Genomic DNA, 25772 nt, shown 5'->3' with positions numbered 1-25772 from the left:
ACCGGTTGGCTACAGTGTTGCCAAGTTGTTCTGTCTGACTCGATCATCCACAGCGTTCACATCAACCGCTTCTAGGTAGGGGTGGTTCGCAGTGGAAACATGTGGACACATTTATTTAAGTGATAAATTAATAGCGTTCGTTTTTTGAGAATTGTTATTTTATAAGTAATTCAAAAATCAACTTAAAACAAATAAAGATACTGTAGTTTGAACCTGATAAAGCTCATTTAGGATAGTATTTTTAACCAATAAAAGATATCCTGTTAAAACCGTTATAGGATAATAATTGTTAATTGTTGAGTCTAAACTTAAATTGCTAGGGTGACCAAAATGCAAAATTTGCGACTAGGGCATATATCGGACTATGATATGAAATTTCCTTCAGTGTGACTTTTATCGATCAACTTAATGTAATCTAATTACTTGACAAAAAATCTGTAAAAATATTTCAAAACTTGTTATATTTTTAATTTATTACTAAATGTTACTAACTTTAAACCACAAATTTGTGATGAAGGATGTTTTTTTTAATTTTTATATCATTCAATTTTGGAAATCAATTTGATATATAGAAAACGTGGATTTATTTACAAAATGTAAGATTTAGTGAGTCGATTATTTTTATTTAAGTCTTATAATTTTTTCATTTATTTTTGAATAGCGCACGTTTTAAAATCGGTTAAAACCTCTTTGGAAATTACTTTTATTTCTGAGTAAATTAAATACTAAACAGTACATATACAAAAAGCCAACTGACTTTGCTGCACAGTTTAACCAGGAAATAAGTAGTGCCATTAAAATGTATTTAACAAATTTTGTAAGTAACATGTAAGGTGTAATATTTACCAATCATTACAAGCTATCAATCAATACGGCTTTTTACAGTTCACCGAAGTCCAACACTCTTTCTGCCACCGGAGAGAGAGGGAAAATACCACTCACGTTACTGCCGCGTTCTTCCTCTTCATTGTCGCTGTTGTCACTTTCCGAATCCTCTTCACTGGAGCTGTCATTGCCGATGTTTATTACCATCTGCACAACGGAGTCTTCCATCAACCCTTCATTTTTCCAAGCATCTAGGATTATATTCTTCGTGTGGTCTACTATCTTCTTCCAATCAGACTCTGTTACACGTTCCAACCCCTCTTTCGTCAACTGTAATATTTCAGTTATATTAAATTTCCTGTTGCTTCTTGCAACATATTACTTTACTTGAGCCCAGACTAATTCTATAGGATTGAAGTGACAGTGGTATGGTGGCAGACGAAGTACTCGGTGACCATGTTTCTTCGCAATTTCGTCGACTTCATATTTTGTCTGAGGTTTGTTTCTTTTAATAAGTTCTAACAATTCGGCTTTTAATATCGCCCCTTTTTTATTTTGAGTCGAACCCTTGTTTGTTCTGGTGGGTATGCTAAACCAATCCTTCCCAATACTTCCAAAGTATTTGTCCTCATAAGAAGAATTCTGGGAGTTCACAACTGTTTTTCATGTCTCACTAAAAGTATTTTAACTTACCCAGAACAATTTAGTAGTGAAGTAATGGACATAATAAACAACAAGGTCATAAATAAAAACAGTGAATTAGTCTGAATTACCTTTTATTAAAATTTGTACATTTGCACTGCACAAAAACCAACTCTCCCAAGAATAAGACTAAAGTTATTTGATTCTTCTGATGATATACCCTTATAAACTCCTCTACTACAGTCAAGTAATTAACAGACTAAGTTGTGAGTGTCTATACACTACATTCTTATACAACTATAGGACAGGTTTCATTTGACTGGGGCACATTCACTGTTTGCAGAAGCACTAGTTGACTTTTGTAATTCCACTGAAAAATACTGACTGACAACTAAATCGTTTATTTGACTAGTATTTTGAAAGAGAATATACCAAGGTAAAGGCAATTTGAAGAAAGACATGAATTTATTCAATAACACTAATTATTGTGGTATTTAATGGGAAAACACAAATTAAAACTGCAAACCAAACAACACTAAACAAGCATGAAAACTCTAATTTTCGAAAGTTAAACCCATTTAAGAGTACATAATGAAAGCAACAAGAACAATGAATGAACTTCATCTAACAAAAATGGCAGTGGATTTATCAACCTAGTGGTAAAATAAATAAATAAAACAACAAAACAAACAGATGAATAACAAACATTAATCTAGAAATGGGTCGGTTGTCATTTTAAAGAAACAAAATGACTTGTGGAGTTAGTCAATCACTCTAAAATGCAAGTAATGTTGTTCCCAGCCAAAGTTCCCCACACTGGAAGAGACAATTTAGGGAGATTCACTTGTTAAATATAAAAGTCACAGTCTTATATAGTTTGATCCTTACATTACAATTTTAGGGAAATTTCATGATAAAAATAAATCTTATGTTAGTTCTATTAATCTAAAAATATTGTATCTAAAATTTACACATTATATGATTGCTAGAAAACATTAAAGTATAGATGTTTCAATGTTGGATTAAAATTTTTTTTCTACAATTACAAATAAATCTGCGTTAAAAATCAAATGCAATTAAAATTGGTCAAACAGTGTCAACTGTGTTTTTATTTGTTAAAATAAATTATTAAATCATTTTAAATTAAGTAACATTATTAACCTGAGTACTATCTAAAAACAATATAAATTGAAGCATAAACTTCTACCTTTTCTCTTTATCCATTAGCTTAAACATATAAATTTGTAAAAATATCTATCATATACTGTTATACAACATTAAGCCATGTTAGTAGGAAGAAAACTTTGTACAAAGAAATACTATACACAAAATATATATATTTTCAACAATAATAGAATGATACTATATAATTACACTAAAACATAACATGAATATGCTAATGGGTATCTAAAGGAAATAGCAAATTACATTCTTGTAACCCTGTGATGAGCTTTTTAAACAGACTGAGATGGAATATGCAAAGATAAAAGAGAGCATATACTACCGTATACAGATGAATGTAATGTAGTTGGCACTAAAATAATAATACAATAAACAAAATAAAAAATGCATCAAGCTAATGATGGCCAGATGTAAGTGGAATGCTTTACTACTACAAGTATATACATCCTATAATGCACTATTTACAGAGTTTTTGCAGGGTGTTAATTTTTTTATAAATGCAATTTACATCCAGACCCTGCCTTAGCCATCTTATCAGGTTTCCAAAAATCAATAACAATTAAAATTGTACTAAACTCTGTTCTGCTTCAGCAATAAACATTCAAGCGTTTCTATTCAAAAAATATGAAAACAAATAAATTTGTAAACAGTTCAACGAAATTACAGTTTATTAAGAAAATTTGTCAAACTAATTTGGTGTACTTAATAACAATAACGGATAAAATGTTTTAAATACAAACTCGATCTGTGGTCTTTTCATTTCTACTTCTTACAATAAAACTTTTGTAAACACTGTTTGTTTGTTGGACAAACACAACCAGTCTATTTTCTTAAAATAATTTATTTCCTTCAATTATATGACACACTGTACTGACAGGGATATTTACATATTGACATCCAATGCTGTAAGCAGCTCTGCACCTGTCAACAAGGCATCTGCCGGTGCATTCACATCATAATCCTGCTCTGTCAAGTCCATCAGTTTGGTGGGGCAGTCGGGGTCCAGCAAGGAGAGGGACTTGAGGCGGGAGCGGTACAGAGGACGGGGCTGTCCCCAATCCGGCCCTGGTCCTCGACTCGGTCCCGTGTCCACTGGCTCTTCCACCGTCATCACCTTCTGCAACCAGACCATAGATCCATGTTAACTGAACTGTCCTCCAAAAAACAATTGTGACTACTTAAAACAATTCTTTTATTTTGTATACAATCAATTTCAAAGAAGATTTAACTCTTGTAATTCATATCTGAAAGCTTACTTTTTATTTAAAAATATATTTAAACTTTTGAAGAGTAATTTTTCAACTATGAATTCTAAACAATCACAAGAAAATGTAAATTAAAATTAATTTTATTTCAAGAATAGAACCTCAAAAGCAGAAACTCTTTAGTTACATTATTACTATTTACTACCATATCTTATATAAAAAATCTGTTAAATGGATAACAAATTATGAGGCATTATGAGGATGTCTTTAGATAATCTATATACTAAATTTGATCCAATATACTAAATTATCTTGATATGAATAAGCCATATAAATCTTGATATAGAAGTTATGCATTTTGACCTCTTTGAAACTTTAAGGTGCTCTTTCCTTACTTCTTGTTTACTTGAAATATAACTTCACATCAGATGAGTGATAAACCACATGTCATCTTAATGTTATAAAAGTAAATAGTACTATTGCAAAATATTAGGTGAAATATATTTTAATATCTAATATTATTAAGATTCCACTATATTGTAAAAACATTTTACAAAATTAAAAGTAATTTACCATAACTGTAATAACAACAATTAAGTGCTGTTGACAAATAATAAAACTTTTATAAATTTGGTAATTAATCATTGTAGAATTTAAGAAATTACTAATATTGATAACTAAAATAAATTTTTAAGAAACTTACACTATAAATACATTCCGTGGTCATAGCACTGTTAAAAAACCGACAAAATATGATAGAAGATGTCTTTTCCATACTAACTTCATAGTTAGAGACATCTGTGATCTTGTTCCAAAGCGACGGTTGCAGATATATATTTAGCTGGAGAATTTATAATCTGAATTTAAACAAGTACTTTGTTAACCAATAAGTGGCAATTTTACCGATCTCAGACAATTATTAGTCATACAGCGCATTTTCCAATACCAATCAATCCATTTATACCGTCAGTTGAGCATTGTATAGGGATAAAAATAAAGATATAACTGAAAATATTGAAACAAATATTCATAATTATGTGATAAATCATCATACACAAGGTTATATATTCAGAGACTTAGTCACAAAACGTTAGATTCCCCGTTATTAATTTTAGGAATCATCTTCCTACATATTAAGATATTTTCACTTGATAAACACTGAAATCTAAAATGCTACACAAATATTCCAATGTTGACACTGGTTAGCTTAAACAATACCTAACTGTTGTCTTAAAAATGTTTATAACTAAGTAAAATATATTCCTTTAAATACTATCCCATAAGTAACTAAGATTAAATTTCTTCACCTTGTTGCGATTCAGCAAATTTTGTTCCTTTGGATGCTGTCTTGTATGTAACTAAGATTAAGCTTCTTTCAACCTTGTTGCAGTAATTCAGCAACTTTTGTTCATATCCTTTGGATTCTATCTAGGAAGATAAACTTCCTTCAACCTTGTTGCCATTCAGTAGCTTTTTGCATGTTTCAGAAATATTCATTTGAATGCTATACCGTAAGTAACTAAAATTAAACTTCCTTAAACCTCAAAGCTGCCATTAGCTACTTTTGTGCCTTTTAATGCTATTCTGTAAGTAACTAAGATTAAATTTCTTTCAACCTTGTTGCAGTAATTCAGCAACTTTTGTTCCTTTGGATGCTGTCTTGTATGTAACTAAGATTAAGCTTCTTTCAACATTGTTGCAGTAATTCAGCAACTTTTGTTCATATCCTTTGGATTCTATATTTAAGATAAACTTCCTTCAACCTTGTTGCTATTCAGTAGCTTTTTGCATGATTCAGCAATATTCATTTGAATGCTATACCGTAAGTAACTAAAGTTAAACTTCCTTCAACATCAAAGCTGCCATTAGCTACTTTTGCGCCTTTTAATGCTATTCTGTAAGTAACTAAGATTAAATTTCTTCAACCTTGTTGCCATTCAGCAAACTTTTTTTCTTTGAATTCTATCCTGTATATGACTAAGATAAACTTCCTTCAACCTTGATACTGCCATTCAGCAACTTTTGTTCCTTTGGATGATTTCCCAAGTAACTAAGATTAAATTTCTTCAACCTTGTTGCCATTCAGGAAGTTTTGTTCTCATTGGGTACTATTGTGTAAGTAACTAAGATCAAACTTCCTTCAACCATGTTGTTGCCATTCAGCACCTTTTCTTTCTTTGAATAAGATTAAACTTTCTTCAACCTTGTTGCAATTCAGGAAGTTTTGTTCTCATGGGTACTATTGTGTAAGTAACTAAGATTAATCTTCCTTCAACCATGTTGTTGCCATTCAGCACCTTTTCTTCCTTTGAATAGGATTAAACTTTCTTCAACCTTGTTGCCATTCAGGAAGTTTTGATCTCATGGGTACTATTGTGTAAGTAACTAAGATTAAACTTCCTTCAACCATGTTGTTGCCATTCAGCACCTTTTCTTCCTTTGAATAAGATTAAACTTTCTTCAATCTTGTTGCCATTCAGGAAGTTTTGTTCTCATGGGTACTATTGTGTAAATAACTAAGATAAACTTCCTTCAACCTTGTTGTTGCCATTCAGTAGCTTTTTGCATGTTTAAGAGCTATTAATCTGAATGCTATCCTACAGGTAATTAAGATTAATATTCTTTCAACTTGGTCACCATTTAATTTAATAACTTTTTTAATACTACAAATCCTGTAAATAATTAAGATTATTTGTTTTGACTTTGTTGCCATTTAATAAATTTTTTGAATATTTCAAACCATGTAAGTAATTAAGATTAATATTTTGACTTTGTCTCCATTCAATAAGTTTTTTTTTTAAATATTTTGACGCTATCCTGTAGGTAAATAACCTTAAACCTTGTTTGTTGCTGTCATTAATCCTCGAACTGGCAGTCATTCTTTTCTAGATGGTAGGCCATTTTTGTACCCGTACTTTAAACATTTTGTAAGAAATATATTTTTTACTATAAACCTGTATGTGTAATAGATTATTTTGTCAGGAAAATGTGGAGATAGCTATAAAGTGGTGGGACTGCCCCTTGTCAAGTGTGATATTATTATAAATATTACAATTTGAGATAGCCAATTTATTATTCATTTGATCTACTTTCAAAAAATATGTAATGGTATCTAGTTTCTCTTGAAGATAAATATTGTAAAAATCACAAATAGTACACAAAAAGCTCAATTTGGTACTATGGGTATGATCATTTTCAAAACTTTACAAATAATATAATTATTTCACTAAATGTTTCCAAAATATATCAAAATTTATAAAATTATATGGATTAAAAAACAATAAATTAATAACCAATTTCTAATTTATTTTTTATTTTTGAAAAGTGGTGGGACGTACCTAAATTTGTTACTCTGGGTATGATTATTTGTTGAATAACAAAAAAATTTACAACAAATATTTATAAAATATACCAAAATTTAGCATAGTAGAGCCTAAGACAAATTTATAACGAGCTATCAACCAACATATAGACCATAGACATGATATATCACTAATTTTCAAAATGGCTAGATGAAGACGATCTTTCTGGCAAGTTTTATGACATAAATGTGACATCACTGTTGCCAAAACAGCAAAATAAATTTCACCATTGAAATCAGCAATTCCTTCTGTTTGAAATGGTATATAAATAGTGGTGGAAGTGTTCATTTATGTACTATATGAACTGTAAAAATCGTGCATTTCAGATTGACATTATAATTTTGATTGCCATTCATAAATCGATTCAGATCAACATTATAATGTCCATTACCAGTTCTAGGGTTAAGTAAGTTTCATAATAGTTTTAGGAGTATTCCTTTGGATGCTTTCCTTGTTAAAAGTAACTAGGATTAAACTTTCTTCAACAAACTGACCTGTATAGACTTGTAATTTTGCATGAAGCTTCATTCTTATATAGACAACACTGAATTCAATGTTGGTGCATGTCACTCTATAGGATTCAGCTAAAGTTAGCTAATATTTGTATACTGGTCTTATCAATGAGCTATCAACCAACATATAGACCATAGACATGATATATCACTAATTTTCAAAATGGCTAGATGAAGACGATCTTTCTGGCAATGAGGATGACAATGAGAAGATATAACAGTAAGCAAATTTGTAAACAATCTCAGCAGAACCATATGAGATTTTTACATGACATATTAACACATGTAGCTTACTTATACAGTAAAAATATAAACCAATAGAGTGGAAGGTCAATGTTAAAAGTTCGTGACAAGATTTGGTTTCAGCGCACCCTTGCGTTGCAGTACTCTCCTTACTTTATTGGAACTTTTATTATTTGAACAATGCTATGAAACCTAACTCAATGAAAAAAATGTGAAGTTATGGCAAGATAACTTGAGAAAGATTTCACTTTTAGATTTTCAATTTTGCATGAAACTTTATTTCTACACAGGCAAGAATGAGGTGTGTGATGGTGCATGTGCAACCATTAAATTTGATTGAGCGCCATTACTCAGTATGCTGACACAATTTTTCATTTGTCTGCTGGGAAATGTAAAAATTTCTTTTCTGTTGATGTTTGTCTGTTTATTTGTTTGCAGGACATTTTGAGAATAAAATGAGCTAAGGACTTGAAATTTTGCATGTAAAAAACTCGTGAATTAGAATCTAGGATTATTTTTTGAACAAAAACTTTTTATTATTTTAGTTTTAAGAATTTTAAATCCAATAAATTAATAATGGTCATTATTCTAATATATTTTTAATATAAAAAGCAGATTTGTTAAAAGGATGTATTTAAATTTTCATTACTTTTCCATAATTATTACATTATAATTGGCACAAATACATGATAATAAAGTTTATATACAAAAGTTACATTTTGATTTTAGATAAATGTAATATTTAATTTGGACAATTTTTCAAAGCCAACAGTTTAGATAGGTATATTTAGAACTCATATAATTGTTTTTTTTTCAATCTTAAAGTAAATTTTCTATCAGCGGGTGTATTGTTTCATGAAATTTTAACCATAACATTAGAGGTATTACTAGCCTCCTTTTACTGAAAGTTGGAGGTCAGGAGGATGTATTAAAACAGTTTTATTTGAATACAATAGTTACTGTAGTAAAATTAATAGCATGAATTTAATACAGGCAAATGGATAGACAAGCCATGGACTTGATGTGCCAGATAAGACTGAGGTAGATCAAAGAAAAAACAGCTGATTTGGATATACAAATTTTAGGTTAATTTTTAGAAGTATTACAGTTTTATTTGTTTAGTTTTTTTTTAACGAGAAACAAGTGAACATTTATGTTTGTTTGAATAATTTTTTTGAAGAGGTGACTTTTTATTTTCGAGCCAGATTTTGATTTAAATAGGGCTTGAGTGTTGACTTTTTCAAGTAAAAACTCCTTTGTATAATTTTATATAAGCTTTTTGAGTAATTAACAAAATTGAGCTCAATAATGAACTGTTTTATTTTTCATTGATGGATAAACAGATAACTCCTACTAATAATAAATTAACGTTAATATAGATGTTTTCAACCCGTTATTTGATACAAGATAAAAATAAACATAATTAGGAATCTATTTATATTTAAATATTCTGACATACAATAAAACATACAATTTGCGACTTTTTGCATGTTTGGTCAGATTATTTTAAGGACTTTATCTCAACTTTTGTTCTTTCAATATTTGAAATTTTGAACTGATAAAACGTTTAGAATAGGACAGCCTCATAATTAATTTTTATAAATTTAAATGTAAAAATATAATGTCCTTAAAAGAGATGTATCAAATAAAATATAAGCTCAGTCTCACTGACAGGATAAAAAAAAACAAATTTCTATACAATTAATGATGATATTTGACTTTACCGCAATATGTGGGTTACATTAACACTTTCTTGTCTAATTAAGTTAATTAGAGTTAAAGTGGCTCTTTCGACTCTCTTAAAACACTACTTCAATTAATTAATGAAAAAGTAAGACATATGTTTTCAGAAAATGCTTAAATATTTGAAATTCCAACTTTACATGAATTTCCACACTGTGACTGTCCTCATAACATAATCTTATAAAAAAATTATGAGTTAAGAACAATGCCAAATTTTCATTTTAAATTAAATGCAGATGGAAAAACTGTTCTATTTATACAGCTTTCTAGTCTCAGTAAGAATTTTTTCTCAGTAATGTTTTTAACTCTGTGCATTATAATACCCTCTTTAGCACTATAAAATTCATAGTTTTATTTAACAAACAAGATAATTTTTTCAACCTAATTCAAGCTATTTTTGAGACAAAAAACATTTGATTTAACAAAAGATTAATTTCATAAAAATGTGTATTATGATTAAGCGATTATAATTCAAAATATAATAAAAGGTTTCACTATGGAAAAATAGTCCTTGAAGAAATAAGAGAATTACAAATTGTTTAATTTATTTACCAATAAAGGTTTTTGAACATGACTGATTTTATCAGCTTGTTCTAGTAAATTTTGTATTCCAAAAAGAAAAAAACTCCTTCCAGCTTAGTCGGAAAAAGTAGGTGATTTTTCTGACAACTGAAATATTACCAATTTATTCTTCTGAGATTCACATACTTTATATCTCGAAAACCATTCAAAATAAAAAATTATTGCTTTTAACACAAAGGTTATGAGATGTTATACACATTCCAGAACACTTATTTGTTTTTAGTTTCATAAGTTAACAGAATTGTGAAACTTTTCCATTCGAATTTTTATGATTTAATTATTTTGTATTTGGCCATTTCTGTTACATATATATTTAAATTACCAAATTAACATATGATCGGAAGACCATATACCTGTCAAACGACTTTTATCTTTTACATTAATTAAATTTGTATAAATGACAATAGCCTAATTTAATTGATATAAATATTGAATCACAAAAAGTAGTTACTCCGCCAGAACTCAGTATTTATGTAATTATATATATATATATATATAGATTTTCTGTGTTGATGTTTATGTTTATTGTTCTTATAACCCTATTTATTATATTGGTTTAATATCCTAAAGACGGTTTAAACAGAAATATAGAATTTGCTCATTATGACCTTCTTATTGTTATTCTAAAGATTTATATATATATATATATATATCAAACATTTTAAATGGTGGTCTTGGGCTTTTTAATGCAAATATTTCTGTTAACTGCTACCATGAGAACAATTGCAATAGGCTGATTTTGTATACAACTTCTACCTAAATTGGTAAAAATAAAAAATATACCTGTTATATTTTTTGAGCCTTTAATGGTTAACTGTATTATTTGATGATGTCATTTTTACTACATTATTATGATTATTAATAATGAGATTGCGCAAAGTGATGGAAATTAATCACCAACTATTATTAGTTTGACCAACATCTAACAAATCCAAACAAAAAAATATTAAAAATTATTAATTGAAAATTGAATAGTTTAGCATAATATTTCTATTAAATAACTTATGATTGTGTGGTTAAATATATAACACTAGCCACAGTTTATCATAATAGTCTTCCTCTAAACTGAAAATAATACGAAACATTTACTTCTATTGTTTATATAAATACAAGTAACAATCTATGCAAATTAATTCAGTTACGTACAAACATGTTTATTCATTCCCATCACTGGACGATTACATCTTTGTGTCTCGGGGGAAACTGACCTTTCTCCCTTTCAAAATAAATAAACCTCACAATCCATCCCCTCATCTTGATGGGTGGCTCAACTAGTATTGACTAAGCATATCGAAACAAAATTGTATTTAGAAAATATTTGTTATTTCTTATGTTAGATAAACATTATTATAGTGAAAATAATATTTATACCATGAAGAAAAATCCCATAAGGACAAGAAAATACATATTGAAGTGGTATTTTTTAAATTTGTTATATCATGCATAATTTAAAGTGACTTTTTAAGAAAACTTATTGTTCTATAGGTACATTTAGATAATTGTAGAATTTTGAACCACTGAATACTACATAGTGGAATCAGTCAAAGCCAGACCTAGAAATTTAGCCACAGCTGAATACACCACCGTAGCAAAAGCTATCTAAAGTTTGAGATCTCAATTGACACTTGTGCCAATCCTCCATTGCAGAAACAATGGGACATTAATATGGGTCACTTAAATTCGGTCAGTATAGTGTAGAAAGGTCAATCTTCTTGGGAGAATCTACAGATTGGAAAAACCTAAATAATTTCATTTAGTTTTTAATTGAAATCATTTTAATGATCAATTGAAACAGTTAGTTGTGTCAAATATGTCTTTGTCTTGTTAATGGAATGACACACCAGACACCTAAAAATCCCTGGATCCGATGTTGAGAGTGAATGTTTGTTTATATGATATTATCAGTTTGAGTATACATGAAAGTGTAGAGGAATAGATTTTTTTATGTTTCAGCTGAATGTTGTACCTTTATTGTTGCATGATATACAATGTTTTCTTTAACAAAATGTCAAAAATTACTATTTTTTATGACGTGTCACAGGCTGTTTGGGTATGTCGTACGAGCTGATGGGCATATGTATAAATTGTGTGGTACCCACTGAATTGGATTAATTCACATATTTATTGTACCTTTAGCTCATGACTACTTAAGGGTTGGTCAGACTGATTGCTATGTTTAGGGTGATCACTAACATGACTCCATTAGTAATTACCTTTAATAACTAATGGATGTCCACATCACCAAGGACAATTATTACATTTTGTGGGTCACAACATCCTCTCTGGAATGTTATGTACTTGCTGTAGAGTTTATGGGGTGGCAAGACAGTGAAGGATGACAAGGTAAAAATTAGGAACAATCTTAGCGTTTGCCAGAAAATATTATGTATAAAGGAAAGTTTCTGTTAGATGGACAGCAGCAACTCATTACGAATGACAATGGATGTCACACTATTGGGTTATTATAATTGTAAATATTTTAAAGAAAGAAATTATGTGCAGTAATATCTTGGAATCTATTTCAACAGCATTATAGTATAGTAGTTAATAGGTTAGAAGTAGTAAAATGCAGGACCATGGCAACTGTCTCGGGTTTAACAAATTTAAAAATAAGTTTTACCAAAGAAATACATACTACTCTATTTTTATAAAATTGACACGAATAAAACTGTTTGTTAAAAAAAATCTAAGTACCCCATAGCTACTACTTGGTTGAATGCAAGTTTGCTGACATGACGAAATACCAATTTATTCGTTTTAAAATTAATAAATACTAAAGAAAATGTGATCCTAATGTTAATATTAAGACTGAGTTTACTAATTTAATGGAAGACAGATCCTTGTGTCTGCCACTGTGTCAGACCATCTGGTATGGCTTGATCTTCCAAACACCTGATCCACTACTGACATGTCTGTGTTTTAAATCTATTGTCAAGATGGACACTCAATTCACACCATTCCCCATCTCTAGCTAGTGTATATTATTGGTAACTTGCATCACAAACGTGTCATTACTTATTTAATGTATTTCTTTCCTCTTGTATGAACTCAAAAAACTCTTGACATCACACAATTAGAAATTATGTCAATTAGGTTATTTCCCAGCAGATCTTATCTTTTTCTACCATTAAGAGAAGTTCATTAATTACAATCTTTAAGATTTCAAATATCAAAAATACATACTAATGTATGTGAGAATGAATGTCAATAGATAAACTCAGCTCAGTTGAACATATAATTAAATTATTGTGTTGTATGATGTGTGTTTAAATAAGATGGTCTCTCCAGGAATAAAACTATCCTGGTGTCTCTTTTGTTCTCTATGGAGGCCAGCCAGCACTCATTGCTGTCTTCTCCTTTGCAGTATTTATACGTTTGGTTTTGATTTCTTCTGACAATGCATTAAAAATTCTCGTTCCTGTGAATGATAGTAGTTTTCAAAAGTAGCTGTTCTGAGGAGTGGCAATCAAAAGTGTGGAATGTAGCTAGTGTGATGGTCATAGAGGTCATACAGTCTTAGTAGACATTGTGACAGGCAGTATCTGTGTCCAGTCAAGGAGCCGAAAGCCAATTTGTATATAAGCACAAAACCTGGTTTTTATTGTAATTTATAGAGGAATTTCTCTAAACAAAACATCATCATAAGCCCTATAGTTTTGGTGGAAGTTGAAAACAACAGCCAAACACATAAATAATTTTAATTATACCAGCTAACATACAAAAATACCGGGTAAAAGTGGTTACGGTTGGTTTTAAATAAGTAAAGCCAAGAAAAGTATGATATTAGAAACAATAGTTTGATAGATATTTTAAACACTTTCAATACCCTCCTGTTGATGCACCCAAACTAGCACAGCTGATATTTGATACTTTACTCCTAAACTTCTAGTGTGCAATACAAGGAGGTCACCATTAAAATATTTAGGTATTTAAAAAGCAACTGTTCTTTAACCCCAATTCAACCATTATCCTTCAGTTTTTTTTCTTAAGTTTAAGGACTTTTAAAAGAGGGTATAGTATGCTACTTTGTTGCCTTAAGAGTGCTAGTTCAAGTACTTCTTCTTAGAGCATATAATGAATAGTTAAGCTTCCTGCCTAGTATATCAATATGGTTGGACCAATATGAGATATCTTTGTTCTTGTGTTTTCCAGAGAGAGTGTTTAGTTTTTACTTTACTACAGAGTCACTGTCTGAATTTCTGTGCCACCTTATTGAGATCAAGTATTTATCTCACATAGTTTTATGTTCTTATGGCTGAGAGCAGTACAGTATCATTAGCATATAAGATGACATTGTTATAAATTACTTTGTATTTCGGCAAGTCGTTAGTATAGAGAATTAACAATACTGAGAACAGTAGTTAATATCAGGGTTCTTCTAAAATCATATTAACTTTTCAGACTGCACTACATGTATGTATTTATCCATATTTTTCTGTATGATCTCTACCACCTCTTTTATCTATCAATTAAGTAGCTTTTAATCCAGTTTAAAACTACTTGTTGGATGTCTATGGTTTGTGGTTTATACAGTATGCATGAGGTCGTGACATTGCTTAGGCATGAGAAGATACTTGTGATCATATTTCCTGCCTCTACATTGTGATGTATTAAACTAGGTCAATTATTGCAGTTATTGTAAATTTTCCACTTCTAAAACCATGTTAGTTGTTGAATATGAGATTATTATCATCTAGATGAGAGAGCACAATCTTTTCTAGGACTCTTTAAATGGTTGGTAAGGGTGGTAGTTTGAAGCTTCATCATTGTTGCCTTTGTTTATAATTAGAGTGTATTTTGGATAATTTCACACGTCTTGGGAATATGCTTTATCCAAGAGAAAGGTTTGTATTGTGTAAGATAGTACATATAAGTTATGCTTCACAAAATTTAAGAATTTTGGACGATGATATAATGACCATTGACATTTTATTTTCTTCATTGCTCGGATAATTAGTTTTATTTCTTCAGCAGCAGATAAGGTCATTTCTGTCATCGTTATATCTAGCCTGTAGGGGTGGTATACTATATTAATGCTTGATATTTGTAATTGCCATTTTGAGTGTCATTGGCATTATTGATGAAAAAATTATTGAGGTAATCAGTATTTTTTAATATCACCCTTATTAATAATTGTGTTCAAACCTTGGTTTTAACTAACTTTAGATTTTGACATTAATTGAAGACAAACAGTTCAAGGAATTAAGTAGTATTTTCTAATAAACAGTTCAGTTATAAACTGTATCCATATTATAAATTCATTTTTCAAATAGACTCTAATATGAGATTACGTGGCTTGCGTGGTTCATTCCCAGTAAGCACCATATACAATTTACAACTTGGCTAGAATTTTAAAAACCAAATGACAGTATTCAATCATTTCAATATTATTATAAATGTGAAAGTGCTTTGATTGTTTGTTTTGTTTTCATATATAAACTACTCAACTACTTATTCTTACGGTTCCTACGATGAATTCTTATTTCGAAAACCCCCCGGACTACAACCCACTGGTCTTTAAAATAGCTTCAAATCCCATCTTGGTCTCTAAAGTTGTGTAATATTAATGGAACGAGCCTGTCAAATCTAATGAACCGTTCTGTGTAAAAATTGTATTGTTGACAAAATGACAATATGTTTTTTAATTTAACTGCTATTTTAACTATAATATTTATTTCATCAACATTTAACTGACACTAAACTTCTGTTCTCAGTCCTAAGATGAATGTATATTTTCTTCATTTTGACAACAAGGCAAACTCAACTATGGCACTGGAAATATCTTAGAAAACAAAAGAAGATTGAAAAAGAAATAAGTAGGCTCTTTTTTTTGACAGAAGTACTTTTATAAGATTAGGATATGTATATACTTTCTTCGTCGGGACAATAGAGTAAACTAAAAATTTCACAACATAAATACATTAAATCATTGATTTAAACAACCTAAAGTAGACGATTTTTGGCCAAAGTAGGCTTATCAGTTCTACATGTTTACATGTATTGTATTTATCAGGATCACATGGGGAATTCTATAGATAAACCACTCACAAAGAAGCCTCCGCAGAAACAAATTTCAGAGCAGTACCGCGCAGGAGGAGGTCCCCCTCCGGCGGGGGGTTGTGGTGAGGAGCTTATAAACCTCATCATATGCCTACTTAAATTTAAAAATGTCATAGATGACCATCATATTACATTACAAGTGCTTTGACAAAGTAGGCTACAGACCCTGATTTAAAAAAAACCGTGTGCGAGGCCGTGGGTAACAGCTAGTGATGCCATAAAATATTTTAACTTGCAACAGTAAAATTTGTGCAATATGTGAGACAAAGTATGTGTTGACTTGATAGAAAACCAATAGAACCAGCTGAACGCATAGGCACTCAAATTAATGAACTTAGTTCATTAAGACCCACAACTCAAGAGGAATTAAGATTAATTATTAAAAACTTTAAATCAAAAAACTCAGCCGGTATTGATGATATATCCACAAAAATACTAAAACACTGTGCAGAAGAACTTATCTATCCCCTTACTGATATCTTCAATAAATCTTTCAACGAAGGACACTTTCCCTCAGCACTGAAAATATCAAAAATCTATCCTAAATTTAAGACTGGCAGTAAATCAGAATTAAGTAATTACAGACCCATTTCATTACTACCAACTGTCTCAAAACTTTGTGAGAAAATTGTTCTCGTCAGGCTATTAGAACATTGCAGGTTGAACAACCTGTTAAGCAGCTCTCAGCATGGCTTCGTCAATGGCAAGTCAACAACTACAGCAATGATTAGCTTGATAGAATCAGTGACTGACAGCATAGAAAAAGGCAACCTGACTACAGCTATCTTCTTGGATTTGAGTAAGGCTTTCGACTGCCTGGGTCATGACCTCATACAGAAGAAACTAAAAGCACTTGGTGTAACAGAAACAGCTCTGAAATGGTTCGAAAGCTACCTCAAACACAGAAGTCAAATAGTCGAACTAAAGTCTACTGAAAAAGGGGTGACTAAAGCACCCGATCACAACCCCATCCTATACATAGAGGTGTCCCACAGGGATCCGTGCTGGGTCCAGTGCTTTTTATTCTTTTTATTAATGACCTTCCAGAATACTTACATGAATATACTAAAACTTTGATGTACGCTGACGATACAACCTTAATCCTTGACAACAATACACCTGAAAACCTTAGTGTAAATGCTTTTATTGCGGTCAACATGGCATATCAATATTGTGATGGAAATGACTTAGTGGTTAACCCCTCTAAAACTACCCAATTAGGGTTTGGGAGAAGAACAGGACAAATTAATTGCTCACCAGAAGTTAACTTGGTTGAACAAACCAAATTCCTCGGAATTACAATTGACTCAAGCTTATCCTGGACACCCCATATTGACCAGCTATGCAATAGACTAAACTCAAGCCTATATGCACTCAAACAGGTTAAAGAAATTGGTGATCTGACTACAGCACGTACTGCCTATTTTGCTCTATTTGAGGCACATATAAGATACAGTCTAGCTGTATGGGGAGGGACATCAAATGCTAACATGACCAGAATTCTAATCCTTCAAAAAAAAGCAATAAGAATACTTGCAAACCTTCATTTCCGGGAAAGCTGCAGAGAGGTCTTTGCAACATTAAAGATCTTGACCGTGACCGCTCTCTACATACAAGAAGTTATTTTATATGTTGATAGAGAAAACCTATCAAGGCTTGAAGACCTGCACTACTACAACACCCGCAACTCAACTATGTATCCACTGCCCATTCACCACTTAGCACATTATGAAAAAAAACCATCCTACATAGGAAGAAAGCTGAGCAACTGTCTACCGATAGAAATAAGAACGAAGAAGGGGAAACAGCTAAAGACTGAACTCCATAAACTGCTCTCACACCAGGCCATCTACACACTTGAAGAATTTTACCAAATGACCAACCCTGGACATTAATATTCTACTCTAAATGTTTTATGTCACCAATTAGGTTTATTAATTTTTGACACTATCTCTGTACTTGATGTATCTGAATAAAGAACATTTTGACTTTGACTTTGACTTCTTATAAATATGTTATCAAATTTGATCTAATCTTAGTCATTGTTTTTTTCTTGGTTATGAAATTTGAATCTAATTGTCTTGTCAGTGTTTTAATAATAAATATGTTTAAAAAATGGGTATTCTATCATTTGCAGGACCAGATGTCCATGCTAAAAAGTACAGTAACTTAAATTTTCTTATCTTCCTTACTGACTTCATTATGCCGTAGAACTCACTGTTACAAGATGAACTCATGTTTTAAAAGATGAAATTGGTTATTTCAAAATTCCTTGAGATTTATTAACTTCTGTTTCATCATGTTTATAAATAATTATACTTGATTACTCCATTATACATACTGCTTTTCTCTTATGGATACATCTATATATATAAAAATGAAAACTGTTCGTGTGTAACAGTATCACTCACAAACGGCTGGACGGATTCGCCTAATTTTTTTTTTAAATTTGTTCGTCTTGATCTGTAGAAGGTTATAGGATACTTTTTATCCCTTTCCCGATTCAGGATTCCGCCCCCACTGGTTACAGAAATACCCGTAAGAAATGCATTGCAGCAAACATATGTTATTAAGTGAAAGAGTCTTTTCAAATTTTTAATCAGCTGTTCTTTGTAAACATATATAATGCGACAAAAAATATATTTATATATAAATTTCTTTACACTTATAGTTTTAAAGCATAGAGTAAGCTTAAGAGAAACGACAAATTTTGTTTAAACTGTTTCTGCAATCATAATATATAAAAATGAATGTTTGTGTGTTTGTCCTTTATAGACTCAGAAACTATTGGACCGATCACTATGAAAATTTGTATTTTTCTATGTAGAAGGTTTATACGCAATGCCCATTGATGTAACTAACCACCAGGCTGTACTGCAAGATATAAAAGTTATCAAAGCGCCTGCACATTATAAACTGCAATTACAACACAGTAGTTACGTATATTAAAATATCCAAACACTATTTGAAGGCAAAGAAATATACGGGCAAAGCTTAAGAGACGCGTGCGAAGCCGCGGGAAACAGCTAGTCTTGTATATAATTTGGAGTTTTGGATCCTATTGATTAATGGTTGCAAATTGATTTTTTTATATTTGACTCTTATGAAAATGGAGATAAATATGCCTGTTTATCAAACATGCTGTAACCTTTTACATTTTTTTTTTAAGAAAGATTACCTTCATCTGTTTTGTAATAACATGTAACATAATTGCACTTGTTAAGTTACATCTTTTACACTGTAAGCACACCTAGGATGAACAGTTGAGTTATAACACCATTGTGCAAGCAGTGTTTTTCTTGATGTTAAGTAATTAATGTTTGAATACGTATTAGTATCTTATCTGACATTTTTGTGACACATTGTTATTGTTGTGCAGTACTTTTAGGTTGTGTTTACAAGTACAATAGCAGCAACGCTTGAAACTCTCACAGTAACTAGCACTTCACGTAAAGGCACTGATTTTTCTTGAATTCTAATGTGAACTGATCTTTAATATTCAGCACACTGAAATACATCATTGGTATTAACTTCACATTCACAACCATTATAAGGCCGGAGAATTAACTTATATGTCAAAATCCCAGATGCGCACTGTATTTACATGAAATACTTCAAAGATTAAAACATACATTTACATTACATATTATTTCTTAAAAAAAACATTCTGAGTGCTATTACTCACAGACTGAATCCATCATAGACCACAAGAAATTAATAGATTAGTTACAAAATGTACTTTGAGAACCTTTGTTCTTTGTTGATATCGAAACTTATGAAAATAATAAAGGAGCTATAATTCAAAAAGCATGCATGTTGCATATACACCAATGACATTGTTATTGTATTACAATACAGGGACAAAACCTACTGAAAATATGATTTTCATACTTTCAGAAACTACATATTATGTAATAGTCTATGGACAACTCATTGAAACATAGTCATAACAGCAGTCATGTCCTTTCCCTGTCACCAACTTGTGGTACTATGCAATACTGGTCCCTTGATAGAAAGCTGTAATGGCAGTGTTTAATATCTTGTTCACCCCTAACCTACCCAAGATCTTTCACCGCACATAAGCAGATTTAACTGCTTTAAATATAGTCTACAAAAACAGATTAAATCCGTCAACTTGATACAAATTAACATATTGGCCCACTGTAAGTAAAGCTTATCACTTCAATTCAATGATGGATTGTGTTACTCCATGCATGGGATTTGGCTCAGAATTAGGGAACATATTTACAACGGTCTTATAGGGAACTGTATGTGGTGGCAACAAGAAAATCGTAGAATAAACAAACTGCGTATAATAACATGTGACATAGTAACACAAGTAATGAGATTACTTTGTCTGATTAGTCAGTAAGACTTTCGTTATGTTTTTTTGGAGTCCATGAAAAATATAAAGTTACTACTTTCCTTCAGGAGCAGATGTCAGAGTCGGTAAGAATGTTTACTTGTTAACAGCTTAATATCTCAATTTTGATGGTCTTCAGTAGAATCAAATGAGTATGACATGATACTGTAGGGTTTAATTACAACATATTTAATATCCTTGGACACTGCAACTCAGAAGTCCTGGAATTGTGTTTATATTTAATGGAAACACCTCCTATCCGATCTTTGAAAATATCTTACGTTTGGTATTATCAATTCTAAAATGTTATAAAAGAGTATCAATATAAAGAACTAATTGGAATAGTAGATATTTTAAATGTTTGTTTTACACTTACGACCTGCAGACTATTCAAACAAAACCACAAACTGTCAGCTGAGATGAGCTATAAGTATAGATAAACACTACAAGTTTTAGTTTGATTTATTTTTGAACTATTAAAATACTGTGTTAGCAGTTTGATGACTGAAAAATTAAAGTGCCACTTACTGTTTTACTATAATGGTACATTTACCACATTTCAGATTTACTTTAGACAAGACAAACTGAGTATTTTTCTTTTCATTTGCGATGTACAACAACACACTTGGATACCATACCAGTTTGCTTGTTTGTAAGGATGAAGTAGAAAACTATAAATTTCTTCCTATATCAGATGAACAGTGTTGCTCGAATCTGTATGAATAGAATTTTATTCAAATGAGAGGTCCGGGTTCGAGTTCCAGCAGAGCAAGATTTTTTTGCCATCAATCTTTATTGAAATTAATAAAGATATATATATTATATCTTTCGCCCCATAAGGGTGATTGCAAAATGTTGCTAAACAAATCTAAATAAAATCCCATACCAAAAAAGGAATATGTAGTAGTAATAGTATTGTGGTACATATATGAATATGTAAAGCAGGGATGGATTTATCGTATCGCACACGTTGCAGGAGCGAGGGGTCACGGGGCTCCAAAACAGAACATTCAAATACACAAATTTTTTTAAAGTTTTTCCTGACTTTTGTTTTTTCTTTATCAGTTCTCTTTATAAATCTGATTTTGACTTCTAATATACTGTAAATATACGTTGTTTGTCTTTTTTTATTTATACACGTACTTTACAATAGGGTACAGAACTGTGGAAGGAACCAACAGGGAGGAATATGTACAGTACAGGTGTATTCTTGTACTTCAAGCATTTACTGTTCTTATTTCTAACAGGAACGTATCAAATTCATGATATGGCCAAGGTTTAGAAAGATCGAACGGCAATGCTGTAATTGAAAAAGTAAATAGATTTGTATTTTGAAATGAAAAATAATTTGTGAACTTGACACGTTCCCTTTATAACTCGTGTGGGTAACTATTGCGATTTTGGGCTGGTAACATTGTGATAGAGGGAGGGATAGTACTGTAGTAGTTGTTCATCAAGCAGTTTAACCTCAAAGTTTGTTTACTCCTGTGTAATTGCCATAGTGTGAATGTGAATTCCGTGTTATTGTTCATTAAGTATTTTGTTAAGTGTGGTCAGTGTTAATTGTAAATTCAATAAGCCTACACCATGAAACGAATTTATGAGCCTGGTGCAACAATGTAGAAGAAATGAAAAGAATCTGAAGAAAATCTTTTGAAACAGAAAGACAGCATGTAAATTGTTATAAGAAGACTAGCATAAGTCATATAAAATCAGTTGATGAATGAATTATTAACAATAGATCATCAAGTCTGAAAAGTTAGACAAAATCGAATAACTGCCTTCTTCTTGTTTAATCTGACACTCCCTTCAACCAAGATGAAACCAGGCTTAATCTTATTTCCTCTTGCATGGCTGAATTTGAATTAAGTCTAAGTAATATTGAGCTTGAAGCTAGTGTCAGCTTAACTAATGTATAACCTGAGCTCATCCCTAGACCTAGGCCTACTGCCAAGACAGAATTTTCTTTAGACATCGCACTGTGGCCCCTAAACCCTACGAACAAAATGATAAATTTTTCCACCATGTACATAAAAATGTTAGCAAAATTGAAAATCTAAAATAGCAATTTACTTAGAGTAATTAAACCTTTCCTAGGTGCTTCACCAAAAGAGAAGAATTGACCATGAAAATGGTATAAGCTTAGAGTGACAAGCAACGGGCCCCATAAAACTTTTTCCCAATCTAGAAACTATCTTGAAAACCTTTCTTACAATTCAAATATCCAATGCTTCTGGTGAGAGATCCTTTAGTGCTTTAGAGGATAAAAACAAACATAGTGACTCTGAAAAATATCAGCTACGTCAAACTGATAAGACTTTTACTTCTCAAAAAGAAAAAAAATGTATTTAGCCTTTGCTTTATAAAATGTAAATATTGAGAATAAGCTACAGTTCCTTACAATTTTATCATCTTTAAATTATTACTGATATTATTTTCAATAGATCATTAAAAACATTTTATAAAATTGCTTTCTATAATGTCATTATGATTTAACTCACATAAATTCCCATTTTAAAGCTATAGTGTCAGCAAATATTTTATACTATACAATTCTTATTGAAATTCAGTCCTATGGGTAAATGAAAAATGTTAGTATTTAACAACAGAAGAGGGGCCCCTAAAAGACAAGGTGCGTCTGGATCCAAAAGTATGTAAATCCACCACTGACACAAAAGTGATTAAAGAGCATTATTAGCATTTATGGTTTACTTGTTTTTCATTCATAACCGGACTTTGGTGAAAATAAATAACTGGTTCTCTGCAGAAATTGTCAGTACTTAGAACAGTGTGAACTCATCTGAGCACCACATCAATGTATGTAGTTCTTGTAATGTTTCTACATCTAAAGAGCCAGACAGTCACAGTGTGTAATGATCCAGTGAATGGTTATGTTACTATATTAAAATACATGACAGTATTTAAAACTTTATCTGGATTATTTCTATTACACTTCTGATGTGTCAGAGTTTAATAGTAGAACATTTTAAATCTATATTCTTTTAAAATTGTACTTTTTAGTAAAAAACTCAATAAGTGATTTGATTACAAAAATCCTAGAAGTGACAAAAATAATCCATTGGAATCTATTTTTATTCCATAATACTAAACTCAAAAGTACCATTTACATATTAATGATATATTGGTCTCTAAATTTTTATTAGTAAATAGGGTAAAATCATTATTTTTGAGACTTTTATTTTTATTTTCAGGATAAGGTGCTTGCCCTATAGAGCGGGAAATGATTTTCACTCTAAAAAAGATTTTCCAATTCCCAACTGATTTCTAACTACAATTGTACAATAAGTATGACAAAAAGTATTTGTCGTAGATGCACGATGTGATGAACCCATGTTAGACGAAGTTGAGTATGAGGATGATCACATTTCACAAGTTTCTAGCATTGTAATGTATAATGCTATTATATAAGATGTATTCTTTAAAAAGTGGTTTCTATTCTTTTTACAAATAATGGCAGTATCTGTACCATTGTGTTTTGAATTTTTGTAATAAATAAAATTCTGCTTATGATATTTATAAAAACTACCGTAAGTACTATTTAGCAGCTAAGTAATCATTTTGTTATTTTCAACATTTATATAAGTGACTCATTAAAAAAACAACAACAAAAACAAAAAACAAAAACAATGTATTCCTATGTTTAAAAATTTACACAATGTATGTAAATTTATATTTGTTTTTGTGATGTTTCTTGGTCAGTCTGTGCAATATTATAACAATTGTATATGTCATTTTTTTGTTATTTGTGAGAAATAAAGTATCTTTCTTTCTTTATATTGTTTACAGAGGCATCATCTCACGTTATATTTTTATGGAATTGTTTTAAATAAAAAGTGTACTCAAATTAATATAGTTTTAATTGTTCTCATAATTTACCAAATCATATATAAATAATAATTTAAAACATTTACAACTAGAGGTTTTGTGATTTTCTTGACTTTACTCCTCTCGGAGAAAACACAAATCTATTTTGAACACTATGTTGATGTATTACCATAATATTGTATTATGTTTGTTCACTGCTAATCTCAATTGTTTTGCTATGTAATCACACAGAAAACAAAAAAGATATCAGCAAAAACAAACAAGACCTAAATGAGGGGATCAGGTAAGACAAAACAAAACATTGTTGTAGTAAAACTAACAGCAAAACTAACAGTTAATTTAATCTGTCTCCATAACAACAATATGTACAAGAAATACTACAAGACATAAAACATCTATTAGCGCAGACCAGTCCTCGAGCGTCTCCGTCAATCCCAGGTCTGTGGTCCAGCTATACCAGTCAGACTTATTTTTGAACACTACATTTCATATTGTATTGTCTGATCAGAATCTATCAATTTACATGTCAATATTGTATAACAAGCTGGGCAGTGCTGCACAAAAATATCAACATCTAATACAGCATTAACAACCACATGGCATAACTTTTCTAATGTCTTGTGACTAACAACATCTGAAAATATATTATTTGCTGAAAATATCAATGTAACAATGGTCAACGAATTATAAGACAGTCACATGAATGCAGGTAACGATGTTATTTATGACTACACTATAAATGCTTGAAGAACGAATCCCCTGCCGGCTGACTAGATTGGAAGGTACGACTGAACTGACTCGGTAGGACCGGAACGTACGCAGTCTACGACAGTCGAGATCTGAGCGGTGCTATGACCACGGTGTGTACGAGCGCGCGTACGGCTTGCGCGCATTGAGGCAGATATAACCGGCACTGATGTCACACCCACTGACCAATAGGTTCATTAAGACACTGCCGCTGTTGGGTGGTTTCCCCCCACCGTCCAACACACCGGGCCGCGGTATCGTGCCAGTGCTTGGTCTGCTCCGTTTGGCGCCAGTTCTGGCACTTCCGGGACAGTGGTCCGACACTGGTCGTTTCCGCCGTTCTCCATCACCTAGGCAACAATACAAAATCAGAAAGTTGTACAATACACACTTATACTCTACCACTACAAGTACTGTTCCATGTTTTGAGGTCTGCAACTCATAACATTTTGGCAAAAAG

The 25772-nt window shown here is 31.1% G+C and overlaps 1 protein-coding gene across 2 annotated transcripts in view; it reads right to left on the bottom strand.

The window, feature by feature from the left end:
- Positions 1 to 1584: 1584 nt before the first annotated feature.
- The window catches only part of LOC124352873 (hypoxia-inducible factor 1-alpha-like), a 177153-nt gene continuing 152965 nt past the window's right edge, over positions 1585 to 25772 (bottom strand). For both annotated transcript variants that reach the window (XM_046802589.1, XM_046802588.1), the window contains exons 12-13: positions 25499 to 25662; positions 1585 to 3766 (exon numbers count right to left, since the gene is read on the bottom strand). In XM_046802589.1, coding sequence (XP_046658545.1) covers positions 3533 to 3766; positions 25499 to 25662 — 398 coding nt within the window. In that variant the 3' untranslated portion in view covers positions 1585 to 3532. The remainder of the gene's footprint in view (positions 3767 to 25498; positions 25663 to 25772) is intronic.

This window comes from Homalodisca vitripennis, chromosome 1, assembly GCF_021130785.1.
Source record: "Homalodisca vitripennis isolate AUS2020 chromosome 1, UT_GWSS_2.1, whole genome shotgun sequence".
NCBI lineage: Eukaryota > Metazoa > Arthropoda > Insecta > Hemiptera > Cicadellidae > Homalodisca > Homalodisca vitripennis.
This window is presented reverse-complemented; position numbering and strand designations above follow the sequence as displayed.